Genomic DNA, 13,972 nt, shown 5'->3' with positions numbered 1-13,972 from the left:
AGAGCCAAGCTAAGAAGGGGGAGGGGGCCCAGAGCCAAGCTAAGAAAGGCGAGGGGGTGCAGAACCAGGCCAAGAAGAGTGAGGGGGCCCAGAATCAATCTAAGAAGGGGGAGGTGGTCCAGAATCAATCTAAGAAGGGAGAAGGGGCCCAGAACCAAGCTAAGAAGGGGGAGGTGGTCCAGAACCAGGCCAAGAAGGGTGAGGGGTCCCAGAAGCAAGCTAAGAAGGGAGAAGGGGCCCAGAACCAAGCAAAGAAGGGCGAGGGGGTCCAGAACCAGGCCAAGAAAGGAGAGGGGGCTCAGAACCAGGCCAAGAAAGGAGAGGGGGCTCAGAACCAGGCCAAGAAGGGGGAAGGGGACCAAAACCAGGCCAAGAAGGGAGAAGGGGCTCAGAACCAGGCCAAGAAGGGGGAGGGAGCCCAGAACCAAGCTAAGAAGGGGGAGGGGGCCCAGAACCAGGCCAAGAAGGGGATAGAAGGGGCCCAAAATCAGGGCAAAAAGGGGGAAGCAAATCAAAACCAGGCCAAGAAGGGCGAAGGAGGCCAGAACCAAACCAAGAAGGGGGAAGGACCCCAGAACCAAGGCAAGAAGGGAGAAGCAACTCAAAAACAGGACAAAAAAATAGAAGGAGCCCAGAATCAAGGCAAGAAACCAGAGGGAACCCCAAACCAAGGCAAGAAGGGAGAGGGGGCCCAGAACCAGGGCAAGAAGGGAGAGGGGGCCCAGAACCAGGGCAAGAAGGGAGAGGTGGCCCAGAACCAAGGCAAGAAGGGAGAGGGGGCCCAGAACCAGGGCAAGAAGGGGGAGGGGGCCCAGAACCAAGGCAAGAAGGGAGAAGGGGCCCAGAACCAGGGCAAGAAAGGGGAAGGGTCTTCTAACCAGAGTATAAAGGTAGAGGGTATGCAAAACCAGGGCAGAAAAACAGAAGGGACCCCAAACCAGGGCAAGAAGATGGAGGCAGCCCAGAACCAGGGTAAAAAGGTGGAAGGGGCCCAAAACCAGGGCAAGAAAGGGGAGGGGCCTCAAAACCAGAGCAAAAAGGCAGAGGAGGCTCAAAGTCAGGGCAAGAAAGGGGAAGGGACCCAGAATCAGGGCAAAAAGGGGGATGGAAATCCCAACCAAGGCAAGAAGGGGGAGGGGGCTTCCAACCAGAACAGAAAGACAGATACAGTCGCTAATCAGGGCACAAAGACAGAGGGCATCTCAAACCAGGCGAAAAAGTCAGATGGATCTCCTAATCAGGGAAAAAAGGCAGGGGGAGCCCCAAACCAAGGCAAAAAGATAGAAGGATCCCCCAACCAGGCCAAAAAAGTGGATGGAGCTGCCAGTCAGGGTAAAAAGTCAGAGATGGCTCCTGCCCAGGGTACAAATGCAAGCATGGTCCAGAGCCAGGAAGCGCCAAAGCAAGAGGCACCTGCAAAGAAGAAGTCCGGTTCAAAGAAAAAAGGAGAGCCTGGTGAGTGCCCCTGTGTGCTGGATGAGCTCGCAGGGAAGCTATTCTCTGTGACTGATGGATTTCCTTAGGGTTCTGGTGTTTGGCTTTGTCTTTTCACCCCAGATAAGGTACCGATGATAGACTAGAGAAATAATTCCTCCAAGTCTACTTTGAACTATTGAGCTTTTGGGGTTTTCTACAGGAGCAGGGGTGAGGGTTTACTCATAAGAGCATGCATGAGTCTAAGGCAGATGTGTCACCACCAAGAAGCATACCCCAGTGATTTTATTGGTTATGTAGCCTTGAGGAGGGGCCTGTGAATCTTGGGCTTCCTGAGTTTTATGAGCATCCATCCTCTGCAGGTGGGAATGCTTCATTTTGGAGATGTTTGTAGGATATAGTTACATAACATAGTGCCATCTGTGTCTGTCAACTGCTACTATAGTAAGGCTATATAACAAGCATCCCAGATTCTGTTGTCTTACAACAGCAGTTCTCTGTCTTTGCTTCCTGTCTGTATGATTGGCTGAAGTTAGCCGATTTAGATCCTGTCTGCTGAGAGGCTCTGCCTTATGCTGTGCCTTAACTGGGTTGGCTCAGGGCTGTTGTCATGAGTTCATTTGGGGACACAGGCTAAAGAGTTGTAGCAGACATAAGGACTTCTCAGAGGTGTAGCAGAGGCGTAAGTCATTTTGATCAGTTACATTCAAGCTACATCTCATTCTTCAGGGCAAGTCATGAATGGTCCCCAGACAAGGTGCAGTAGTACACTTACCATGTCTTAGTGAGGGGCTGCACAGGGAGGTGTGAGGAACAATCTAGGCAGGGTAGTCTCCGCAAATTTTTTTGAATGTCTGGCTATGTCTTGTAAGTCTGTTCTGTGTTTATACTTTACCTAAAATCAGCTTTATTCTTTTAGTGTTTTTAAGAAATAATGTTTCTACCATATTGCCCCATCCCTTCTTCCTTAGTCATTTCATTTAATGAAGCACTATAGAACTTAATGTAGACTATATTCTATAGGCAGAAAGTAGATAGATAATATAGAACGCTGATTTGCCTTGGTGTTTTTTAGTGGGTGGTAACTACATAGCTTCAGTTGGGGGTTAAAAAGTAGTTGAATTTGTATGACTGGTGAATAGTACTTTGGCATACTCTTAACAGGATTTTGAGGAATTCTCCCAGGTCTCTCCCAGGAAACTGAACTGTAGCACATAGATGCTTAGTGGACTTGATGCCCCAGACTGCCTGGGGACTCTGCGTCTGCCTACCCAGGCACAGCACAGCCACCAATGTCAGTGGTGAAGGATGTTAAGACTCCATAGAGACATATAGAGGTGGCACAGTGTTGACTCTAAGTTTAGAAATGTAGGCTACCAAATTCTTGAAACAATGTGATAACGAAAGAAGTCAAAGGCATTAAATACGGGATAACATAACAAAAGCAAAAATAGACAGGCTTTCTTCATATTTCAGGGGAACCCATGTCTCTCCCTCCCTGTGAATTCCAAAATCTGCAAATGTTGATGCCTTATAAATGACATCCTAACATCCTAATTGCTTATAATTAACTCCCAAAGTTCCGTATACTTCATTTTCCTTAAAAAAAAAACAAAAAAACTCGTTTCTTATCCACCCCCTATAGTGCTAGGGATCAAACCCAGAGCTCTCTTAGGTGGTTAGGGAAGTTTTGTACCAATGAGTAAAATTGTAGCCTGTCCCATATGCTTTAAATCACCTAATACTCTGCAGGTGCTTTGTCTAAGGAATGATTTCAAAGAAAAGATCTGCATATGCTCAGTAGAGACACAGTTGTTTTGGTGTTTTTGTTTTTGTTTTTTGTTTTTTTTTTTAATGTTTTTGATCCCAGGTTGGTTGGATCTGGATGGGGACCTGTGGAGGCAAAGTGCTGGCTGTCCCACAGCTAGAGTCCAGTTGTTCTTTGACTTTTTTTTTTATGCAGTGTGCTGATATTTTATTCTTCAAAAGTTGGAAGCAACCCTGAAGAAGGCATTGGCTCTTGTGGCTGTGGCAGCGCCCCCTGACGTTGGAAACACCTGTGTGGAAGGCCTTCGATATCATTCTCCTTGGTGCAAGGCCACATGGGACACAAATCCTAATGAGATGTTGCAGTAGATAATTTCTCATTAAAATTCTTATTTAATGGCCTTTTGAAATTACTGTAGGGGCATAAAATTGGGTCTTGATATATTTTATTAAATGCTGTATTCCTTATTCCCAAAAGAATAAAGCAATAATGATAACGTCCAAATGCTGAAACAATCCAGAAAGAGTCACGCAGGGTGGGGGGTTGGGATTCCTTTCCTTGTGTTTGGTAAACTCTGGGTGTAGATCATTATATTATTAGGCTTTTGCGGTAGATTGACTCTGCTCTGTTGAAGTGTAGAGCAGAGTCCACTGATTGAAGCACAGAGCTGAGGTGCCTCATTGAAGCCTAGGATTGTCAATGAGGCAGTATGGTCTTAGAGGCAGGTTAGAGCTCCAGCCACAGAAAAGGGACCGTGATTTTCAAGCAGTGTTAAGTTCAGGACAGGTGAGGGAAAACATTCATAAACGTGTGAATCCTGAGATCCCAGGTACTGACCAGTTGACAAGTCTTATGTAGTTAGCCGCCTCTTTGTTTTTTTCTTTTTCAGACAGGATCTGTAACTGTAGTACAGGCTAGCCCCAAAATAATGGCCTCCCTGCCTCAGCCTATATGAGCATGAACCTTCATGCCTGCTGTTTTACCACCTCTTTTTCCTATAGAACCAGGAGAGTATATTGGTGAGCCATAGAATCCTCTTCTGTCCTTGAGGGTGTGTGAAGGTCTATGAGAGTACTTATTTTTGCTGTTCATAACTCTGTTCCTGCTTAGTACCTTTAGGTAAGTGCGTTCCCATCTCACCTCTACGATGTCAAGACTCCCCTCAGCTTCCTGTTACATTCAGGATATAGGAGACTTGCTCCTGCTTGCTGTCATGTGAACAGGGTGAGCATGCTTTATGTGGAGGTTGTCCATTTCACTCCACGGGCCATTTTTATGGAAGATGATGGAGATAAAGAATCATGTCTTCTCATTATGTCTTTTAGTGCAGTGGCCAGACCCTGTGTGGCATTGTCAGACCAAAGCAGGCAAGAACATGGTCGTGAGTTATTGTTTTTATAGTTGCACCATATACTTGGCTCTGCTCTGTGCTAGGGTTATCTGAAAATGACCCAATCAGTATGGCCCCTGATGGTTGTGGGTTATGAGGAGAGCTTGGTGTGTGCATTTATATATAGTGCTTTATCTGGTCCCTTGGGGTCTTGCTGCCCTTGGCTAGACCACCCATTTGGGTTTGCCTAATGGATTCTGTCACAGTCTGCTTATCCTCCAGCAAAATAAATTTCTCATCCTCTAGTTCATGGGCTCTAAAGATATTTCTTATTCTTGTGGCCATGAGTCTCTTGATTGATGATAGCATGGGAGGGTGACCCAACCCCAGCCATGGCTAAGCTGTGATGGGGAGAGTAAAGCAGGTATTACGTATATATAGCACCTGCAGTGTCACCCTGCCTGTGTGGATGGTGGTTAGCACAGGGTGGAGGCCCCACAGTGGGTTCAATAAACACGTGCCCCTTTCCTCTGTTACACTGGTGATTCCAAGTACATCGTGAATATGCAGAGATATTTATCTATCCATCCATCTAAACATTGAGGCCTGCTTCTCATTCATGCCTGCTCACCAGGCAACACTCTCACAGCTGCTGAACAGAGAAAACTCTTGGGAAACTTGGGGCAAAGTAGAGCACTCACCGAAGACAGTAGAGAATTCTGGTTTTTGCCTTCCTGTGTAAAGACCTGGTGGTGGAGGTGGAGGAGATCCAATACAAAGCTGGACGTCAGCGAGGTACTTTGGATTACAACTCCAATGGAAACTCGGACTCACTTTATCTAGCATTCTCTTGAACTTTTTACATGCTTTTCTTCACTAAAGCATGAACTGTAGTAACTGAAAGTTTGGGGCATGAAATCTGACAGTATAGTGTGTTCCAGAGGTCATGGAATCATCTTAGTATGGTACATGAAGGAAATGTACTAAATTTCACCTGATAATATCAAACATTGCAGTTCTGAGTATTGCCAGGTGAGCAGGCATGGATGAGAAGCAGGCCTAAACATTTTCACAAAGCTAGACCTTGTGTTCCAACTCTCTTGGCTAGGTTGTGGTTGGCCCCACCTGGCCTGCCTTTAGACACCCTGCCATTTGGCCACAAATAAGTGTGTGTCTGTCCAAAGCTGCCTGTTTTCTGGGAACCACATGTGCCCAAAGGACTTGTGGCAGAACTGCAGGTGGGTGCTAGACATCTGGGAGTATAAGGCTGGGCAGATGAAATAGCCTGAGGCAATGCTGTGAGGATCCAGAAATGCTGGAGAGGTGGGTTCCATTATTGGTATAGAACAGGCTAGGGAAGGAGCCCCTCACCATGAGGTTTTAACAACTAGCTATAGACAAATTAGAATTGAGAGGTGTGCTTTCCACTAAGAGCCACTGGTCTCCCTGGCCATTTAAATTCATTTAAATCAGTCCAAAGTAAGTAGTGTTCTTAGATCATACTTAGTGTCCCTTAGAGCTCTGTTAGTAGTCACATGTTGCCAGTGGCTGCCCTTTAGAACAGTGTAGAGATAAAACATTGCCATTAGAAAGTCCTCTTGGACACCCCTGCCCTAAGCAGCAGCCATTTGGAGGAGGTGGCCTCTTGGGTCACCTTGCAGGTATCCCTATGAAGAAGATCCTGCTTAGAGCCATATGTTGATATCATACACAGTTAATCCCCTGCTTGGTTCTAGTTGTCACTGTCCCTCATTATAGCAAGGTACTAATGACATCACAGTGCAGAAGCAGTCCAGGATACAACTGGGGTTGCATCACCAGGCTCACTCTGTTCCTGACTGGTGCAAGGCTTTTGATGACAAGTATCACAAAGGAGATGTGGGAGGTGTGGAAGCAGGCCTGGGCACGTTTCTGCAGGCCAGCTGAGCTCTTTCAGAGACTGATCGGGGCCATGCCGTGGGTTTCTACTACTTGTCTGTGGCAGTGTTTGACTGCCCAATAAACACCCAATTCCTACTCTTAAAAAGTGAATTATTACATAAAAGTGTGTTTCCAGCAAACAATTTAAATAGCAGAGAAGTATGGATAGGGTGGAAATCTAAAGTCTTTCTTGCTATTCTGTCCCTGTCACCATTCACTTCTTGGGGACCCTGGAGACACTGCTCTCACATGCAAGCTGTGGTAATACCCAGTTGGAAACTGCTTTTTGCTTTACAGTGTATTGGTGACATCTTTCCACATCCTGCTTGCGAAGCTGCCACATTTGGCTGTATAACATTCCGTGGTGTGAATGTATCGTGATTTATTTAAATGACACTTAAGTAGTGTGCAGGCTTTTTTGGGTACTAATTTGATGCTGCATTGATGTGCGTACATTGCTGTATGTGTCTTAAAGTAAATCCCTAAGCTGTAAGTGCAAGTCCAAAGGTAGGTGCATTTCTCGTTTAGGAAGGCTGCTCCCTCCATCTCCAAAAACAGTTGGTGATTTACAAAGGCCTACTTGATCGTTTCAGAGCTAACCCCTGCTCATGTGGTTCTGCCGTTGAGCTGAGAAGGGTTTGTATTGCAAAGGAGTGTTATAAGCTCTTGTGTGTAAGGAGGAGGAAACACTGGCCTATGAAGTAAAAAGCAGAGATTCTTTTCAGGATGATTAGGGACTGGAATTAGTAGAATCCTTGAAGTGAAAAGTCCTCTGAACTAAGATGTTTGGAGTACCACTGGCTCATGGGTAGTTGAGCAACTGTGCCCAGGATCCCTTAGGATGCTTAGGAAACATGTGTATATGGTGGTGGTGTTTAAAATCTGTTTTTATTCTTGGATTTAATTTGCCTTAATTATGCTCACCTGCCTCCCACCCTGAGCAGAGGGCTGCTCTGATTCCTTGGAATGGCCTCTTGGTGGTGTGCTGTCATGAGATGTGCACTAGAAGTGGCTCTACTTAGATCCTATGTGGTTCTGGATATGGGAATACAGTGTGTAGTTCCCTGGCCCCCAGGTAGCTTGAGTTCTAGAATGAGGCAGCTGTTAATTGGAGTGAGGCTTGTTTCCTTGTCAGAGGGAGAGGAGTTGAAACCAGGGTCTCATGAGGACTCTACCACAGAGCCTGTGGCCTCCTTGCTTAGTGGGACGGGGCTCTGGTAGTTTTATCATACCCTGTGGATGGCTTTTTGAAGAACTCTCTCTTCTTCCCTAGCTGGTAGGCTGGTATCATTCTGGGGCCAGGTAACCATGATGTCATGGCCAGGAGAATCCCACCACACTCCAAAATGTAGAAAACAGAAATAGGCTTTTTATAAGTCTCTCATGGTCTACGTGGGAGAGCAGACACCACTGGGAGGTAGGATTGTGTATCTTTCATTTACCCTTTTACATTTTTTTAGTTTTTCTATTTGTATTAGTATTTTTTAAAAAACTGGAAAAGAAACAGAAACTCCATTATGGAGCTCCAGTCTGTGTGTTCCTGGAGCATCTCTGGCGGCGGAAACCTTGTTAGTCTTTCGGGGAGTTAGAAGTTCTCAGGCCTCCCACAAGATGCCAGTGCCCACCCAGGCCCTGGCACCTGTTACCTGGTAAGTGCTTGTAAGCTGAGGTAAGATGAATGTCAAAGATGGTCCTATGCCCTGAAGCTAGGGGTGGCCTGTGGGTGCTGTTGAAGGTCTCTGAGCTATGTGCAGCTTTGCAGGGACACCATTCTACCTACAGAGTGAGCAGGTAGACATGTAGTAGGAAATACAGTGTAAAAAGATCTGTAACTTGACAGGAGCACGAGACAGAAGAGATAAAGAAGGGTTATCAGAGCTTCCAGGAAAACTTATACAGGGTGTATAGAGCAGAGCAGAGCTCTTTCTTTAAAACTATTGGCTGGGCTGCAGTGCACTTGCTCCCTTCCTCTTCCACCCTTCGCCTGTTCACCCATACTAACAACCACCCTGTGTAGCCAGGCTCTCTGTTCAGGTGCTTAGTGTGGCTTTTTCTGTACTTATGCGGCTCCCAGCCCAGTTTTACCTGCTTTTTCACAGCCAGAACTGAGGCTTGGCAGAAGTCGTGTGGCCAGCAGATGGCAGTACAGGGTCTCCACGGCAGTCCTCTTGGGAGCCCTTCCCATCCTCCATACAGTTAACTCTTCACCCTTTTTTTTTCAGACTGAAGCCACCAGGTGTGTACTCAAAACAAGCGTTGGTAACCTTTGTTCTTTAATGTTAACTGTGTGTCAGGGTTTGAATCTCTGAGCAAAACCCTGGGTGCTTTGAGCACCTTTCTGTGTGAGTTCTTCAAAACTCAAGCCCCCATTTTCTTCCCCTCTTCCTGCTTCTTCTCTGTCCCTCTCTTCCCTTCCTACCCCCCCCCAAAAGAATGTAAAAAGATTCCCCCAGGGAAGCAAGTTCACTGTGCACTGCTAGCTGACATTCTTCTGGAAATCTCCATTTAATGACTACTGGATGTGGCATGCTGGGTCTTTAGTTACTATCCAGGCCTCTGTGGTCAAGCCTATGATAAAGCTATGATCTTTCTCTGTAGGCACTAAGGAAAATCTTGACTGCTGTTGGAAATAATCTCGTTGGTCGTCAGCCACTCTGCCTGAAAGCCCAAGCAGGCAGTTTGTTCAAGGCCTTCCCATAGTTGTCTTAACAGCTGTTGTGATGTGTCCATTTTGTTCAGGTATAAAATTGTTTCTGTTGAAGTCTAGAGAAAAGAAAAATGAGTGTAAAAAGGAAAATAATCATTTAGTCTGTAGGATACCGTTTAATAATATTTTCAGCTTGGTTATATTCTTTCCTCCATCAAAGGGGAAAGCCTAAATAACCTCTTCTGTATAGCTTCTGTGCTTGCTACCAGGCACTGGAACCCCAGGTGTGTTTGTGACCATTTAGGGCTCAAATGTAGCTGTTCATCATTGGCTTGCATGCTCTGGGAAGGGCTGCCTGATCTGGGAGTAAATTCTCTACTTAACATGCTGCCCAGGGCCTGTCTTGGCTGTGGATGGAAGAGCAGTAAGTAAGGGTGGGAGAAGGCAGGGTGTACTTTAAGGCCTTATACTTTCCTGTAGATTTCTTCTTTTATTTTGTTTTTTCGAGACAGGGTTTCTCTGTATAGCCTTGGCTGTCCTGGAACTCACTCTGTAGACCAGTCTGGCCTCGAACTCAGAAGTCCACCTGCCTCTGCCTCCCAAGTGCTGGGAGTAAAGGCGTGCGCCACCACCGCCCAGCCATCCTGTAGATTTCTTGGCCACAGTTTATAAATGTATGGTTGAGGAGAGGCTGTGGTGATGTTAGACAGTTCTTACCTTTGGTTGTTCCCCGGATCTTTGGTTGTAAATGTAGATGATCACATGAAACTGGGCTCCCAAGAAAGAGGCTTAGAGGCCTGGGGCCTGACTGTTCTATAGGACAGCTCAGCTTGGCTGAGGTGTTGAGATGGGACCGATCATGGAACTGCTTAAGGTTGGGGTATTTCTTCTTTCCTGTGGACATACTGTGCTAGGAACTTGTACTGTCCATGCCCTTCGTTGTGAAGATCTAGTGGTATGGTCTTTACATTTGAGAGAAAGGCCTTCAGAATGGGTTTTGGACAGGCCCTAAGGAAATAAATGTCCTTCTATGAGTCCTCATTAGTCCCCACTTTTGCTTCTGTCAGGATCCACTGTGAGGTGTCTCTGGTTGTCATCTGGACTTCTCACACTTAGTCGCCTAAAGACTTGTAGGCTTGAGCTCTGGCTTAGGCCCATCCCTGAGTTTTCTTTTTCAAGCCTTGTCCCTCCTGGCATCCCAAGCAATATTCCCTTTAGTCACAGCACTTTGTGGGGTAAAAGACAGCTCTCTAGGGCCTGTGAAATCTTGTGCCTATTCCATTCTTACTTCCCCCTGCTCCTCTGGGAATCCAAAGTCCTGGATCCTGCGAATTTTAGTGCCTTTCTGGGCTGCTCCCCTTCCTTCAGACCTCTTGCTGCCTCTTTACCCAGTACTGCCTGACTACTGACTACTACCTGTGCTTCAGCCTCTGCTTCCATTGTAGCTGCACTCTCTGGGCCCCAGCATGTTGCTCTGTTGTATGACGGCCCTGTGCCTGCTATGTTCATAGCTGTACTCTTCCTTTCTACTTGCCTCTCCAAGCCTAGCATTCTACAGACTTCTCAGTGCATGCACTGTTTAGAAATAAGGAAATAAGCTGGGTCTGCCTGTCCTGGGCAGAGCTGTTTGGGAACCTACAGTAATACTCTCACCTCCATTTAGCCTCTAGCTGTCTGTAGGTACTCACAGGGCAAGTCCTGGAGTGAGCTGATGCGCTCTGTGCTGGTGGAGAAAGTAGGGCATGGGCCTAGTGGGCATGTTCTATGGCTGGACAGTGGAGGGGTGGCTGCTGCTGGAGCAGTGAGCTGCTAAGTCTCAGGATCTTCCTATGTTAATATCTTCTTATTGCTGAGGCTGTTCATTGGGGAGTTGGTGGTTATGCAGTCAAAGAGCAATTTTTCTGAAAGGAGCCCACAGTTGACAGAAAAGAGAGTCCCAAGTTTACCTCTTTACAAGTTTCTTTTCCTAGGTGGTAAGGTATTTCTGTAGCAAACTGGTTGCATCATCATTTTGAAGTCATTAAGCACACTGATAGACTACATTCAGGCTTCTTGGAGGAGGCACATCCTCTTCCTCAAGCTCTTGTGCCTCATGAGTTAAGGTATCATGAGTAAGGACAGTCTGCCCTTCTTCTAAGTCTCTAAGCCAGCCTCCGCCTCAGAGAGGCCATTCTTGGAGCCTCACCCTTGCTCTTCCATTGTTGAGCTGAGAGGGGACAGGGCTTTGACCTACTCCAAAGTTGGCCCTGGAGAGTTAGTTTTCAGTGCTTTCCCTGTGTCTCATTCCAAGCGCAAGTTAATCTTTGCAGACAGAAAGACAAGGAAACTGTGGCAGGAGGTGGGTGGTTAAGCCAGTTGTCCAAGGACACATTGGAAAGGAGGGCTGAGTTGGGATTGGTGGTTTTTAGCCTAGGTCCTTTGACTCCATGGCCCATAGACTGACCTTGGTCCAGTCTTTTTTTTAGCCCTTGTCTGTCTCTAACTAGCTAGCTAGCTACCTACCTACTGTGGAATTAGCTCTCAGCACTATGGGTCCAGTCGCTTAGATATTCTGCAGCTGTAAAGTTTCTGGGCTGATTTCCCTTGTTAGCTGTTACCTGGAAGTGGTGCGCTGTGTCTCAGGCTCCTCAGGCCCCCAGAGGCCTATCCTGAGTCTTTGTAGTGTGCTGCATTCCTGTATGGCTTAGTTCAAGGAGGAGTGTGTGGTTGTGTCCCCCACATCTGGTTGATGCCATCTTGTAGCTGCTCTTTGCTGTCCATCTGCCTCATTCCTCTCTAGACCAGACCTATCAATCAATGTGAGCCAGACCCAGGCTGCCAGGGCAGCTATGCAGGAACCTGACCTCTTCTAGAATTCCCTGACCCCTTGCTCTTTTTAAAGCCCATGGCTAATGAATTAAATATGGAGTCTTTGGTAGGTTTATTTAATACTTAAAGATTTCACAATACCAAGAATTACTAGAATCTTTAAACATTTGATAGAGATGTGAGTGGGGTGCTGGGCATCCTGTTTGATGGGACTCACCCTGTCAGTTGTACTGTCTCTGATTCAGAGACAGTACTCCCTTCCCTATCTGTCTGTCTGTCTGTCTGTCTGTCTGTCTGTCTGTCTGTCTATCTATCTATCTATCTATCTATCTTTTTTTATTTGCCTAGGAGAGTCAATAAAAATGTGAAGTTGTAGGAGAGTATATGGAGAAGGTAATAGAAGTTCTGTGGGTGGAAACAGGACAGACAGAGAAAGGCTCAAGTTCACATTGCTTTGGATTGTTTCATTTGTTACACCTGTTTAGTTATTTACTTATTTACTTATACTGTTTAGCCTCTGAACACAGGAGAGAGCTTCTGGGCAGTGCTGGGAGGTCTTGAAGCATTCCATAGCTAGTGTTAGTACCCAGGATGATACTCAGTAGCAAGGCTTTCTTCAGCAGTCATGTTTTCCTCCTGTGGAAGGATTTGGGCCTCAAGGGATAGGGCCTAAAGGGCAGTGTCTTTATTTCTCCCCACCCCCATTCTTCTTTGAGACAGGGTCTCCTGTACCCCAGGCAGGCTTTAAACTCACTCTCTACCTCCCAAGCACTGGAAGTACAGGCAGACACCAACATGCCTTACTAGAAGAGTGTCCTCTGGTGAAGAATTCAAGAGAGGTTAAAGATTTCAATCACTTGGGGAATTCTTGAGGATAGGGGCTTCTAAGATTTTTGGCAAGGAGAAACTTTAGGAGTCCATGGAGGTGGAAGGGCATAGAACAGCCAGTCTGAGGAATATAGTATGCATCACATCTGTAACTTAGTCCCACTCACCACATCAGAATAGGTCAAGAAGAAACAGTTGGGATGAATTTTAACAGCACACTTCACCCAGTTTATCCAAATTGGGTGCTCTTGATGCTCAACCAGTATATCAGGTTACTATTTTGCTTGAAGCACATCAAAAGTTACAGGAGTCTGAGGGGTGCTAGGACCATTCTGAATCAGGAAAGGAAAGTAGCCTTCAGCTCCACACAGGCTTAAGAGGCCGCCTTGCCTCACCTGTGTCTTTTAAACTCTGGGCAGTGAATATCTATTTATGGTTGGGGGTACGTGGAAAAACACAGCAAAAAAATGTGTCAGTTGGGGTTTTTCTTGAGAGTGGCTCATGGGCCGTTTTATTTTAGCTCTGTAGCACTCGGGATTATATCTACTATGTATAACTCCACCATTAGTTGTGTGTGCATACATATTTCAAGGAAATTAAGAAATGCTCCCCCCCACACACTCTCTCCCATTTTCTTGGCAATATAAGCTCTTGGGCCTTTTAATGCTAGTGTGGTTATTTTTAAATCTTCTGTACTTTCCCAAGGTAAGAAGTTATAAAATAAGGTGCTCATAGCAACCAGCCCGCCCACATCCCACCTTTCCTTTATTATGATATCACGCTAAGTGCTTCCACTTGTAATGAAAATATTATGACTGTGAAGTAAAAATATTGTGACAAGTCAGAGAATCCAGGGTTGCTGTAGAAACCTTCCCCATTCCTTGTCCTCAAAGGGTAGGCTTAGCTGAGTTTCACCATAGTGGGCTTTGTCTATCTCTTTTAGTGCCGTCTGTTTTAATTGTGAGGCAAATTTAGATATCAGCAGAGGAATTTCCCAGGCATTTTAGGTGAGCTATCTCAGTTCACTCTTCTTGCCTACAAGTCTGCATCATGGGTATCATGGAGACTGGGCGTGGGGATGTTTCATCGTTGTTGATGGTAAGGGTTTTTTGGGGTGTGTGTGTATATGAGCAAGTGGTCTGTACCTAGGGAGTGAAGAGCTCATTCTGGGAGACCTGGCCCAGCTGTTTCTCTTTTGAAGCCAGTCACTAAGCTCTATCCAGGAGACTAGAGTGCT

The 13,972-nt window shown here is 46.2% G+C and overlaps 1 protein-coding gene across 1 annotated transcript in view; it reads left to right on the top strand.

Annotated features, from left to right (window-relative positions):
* The window catches only part of Rrbp1 (ribosome binding protein 1), a 65,003-nt gene that overhangs the window by 22,829 nt on the left and 28,202 nt on the right, over positions 1-13,972 (top strand). The window contains exon 3 of the mRNA XM_031373261.1: positions 1-1,455. Within this exon, the coding sequence (XP_031229121.1) occupies positions 1-1,455 (1,455 nt within the window). The remainder of the gene's footprint in view (positions 1,456-13,972) is intronic.

The sequence above is a fragment of the Mastomys coucha genome, unplaced genomic scaffold, assembly GCF_008632895.1.
Source record: "Mastomys coucha isolate ucsf_1 unplaced genomic scaffold, UCSF_Mcou_1 pScaffold15, whole genome shotgun sequence".
In the NCBI taxonomy this organism is placed as follows: Eukaryota; Metazoa; Chordata; class Mammalia; order Rodentia; family Muridae; genus Mastomys; species Mastomys coucha.
Note: the sequence above shows the minus strand (reverse complement) of the source record. Positions and strands in the feature narration are given on the sequence as shown.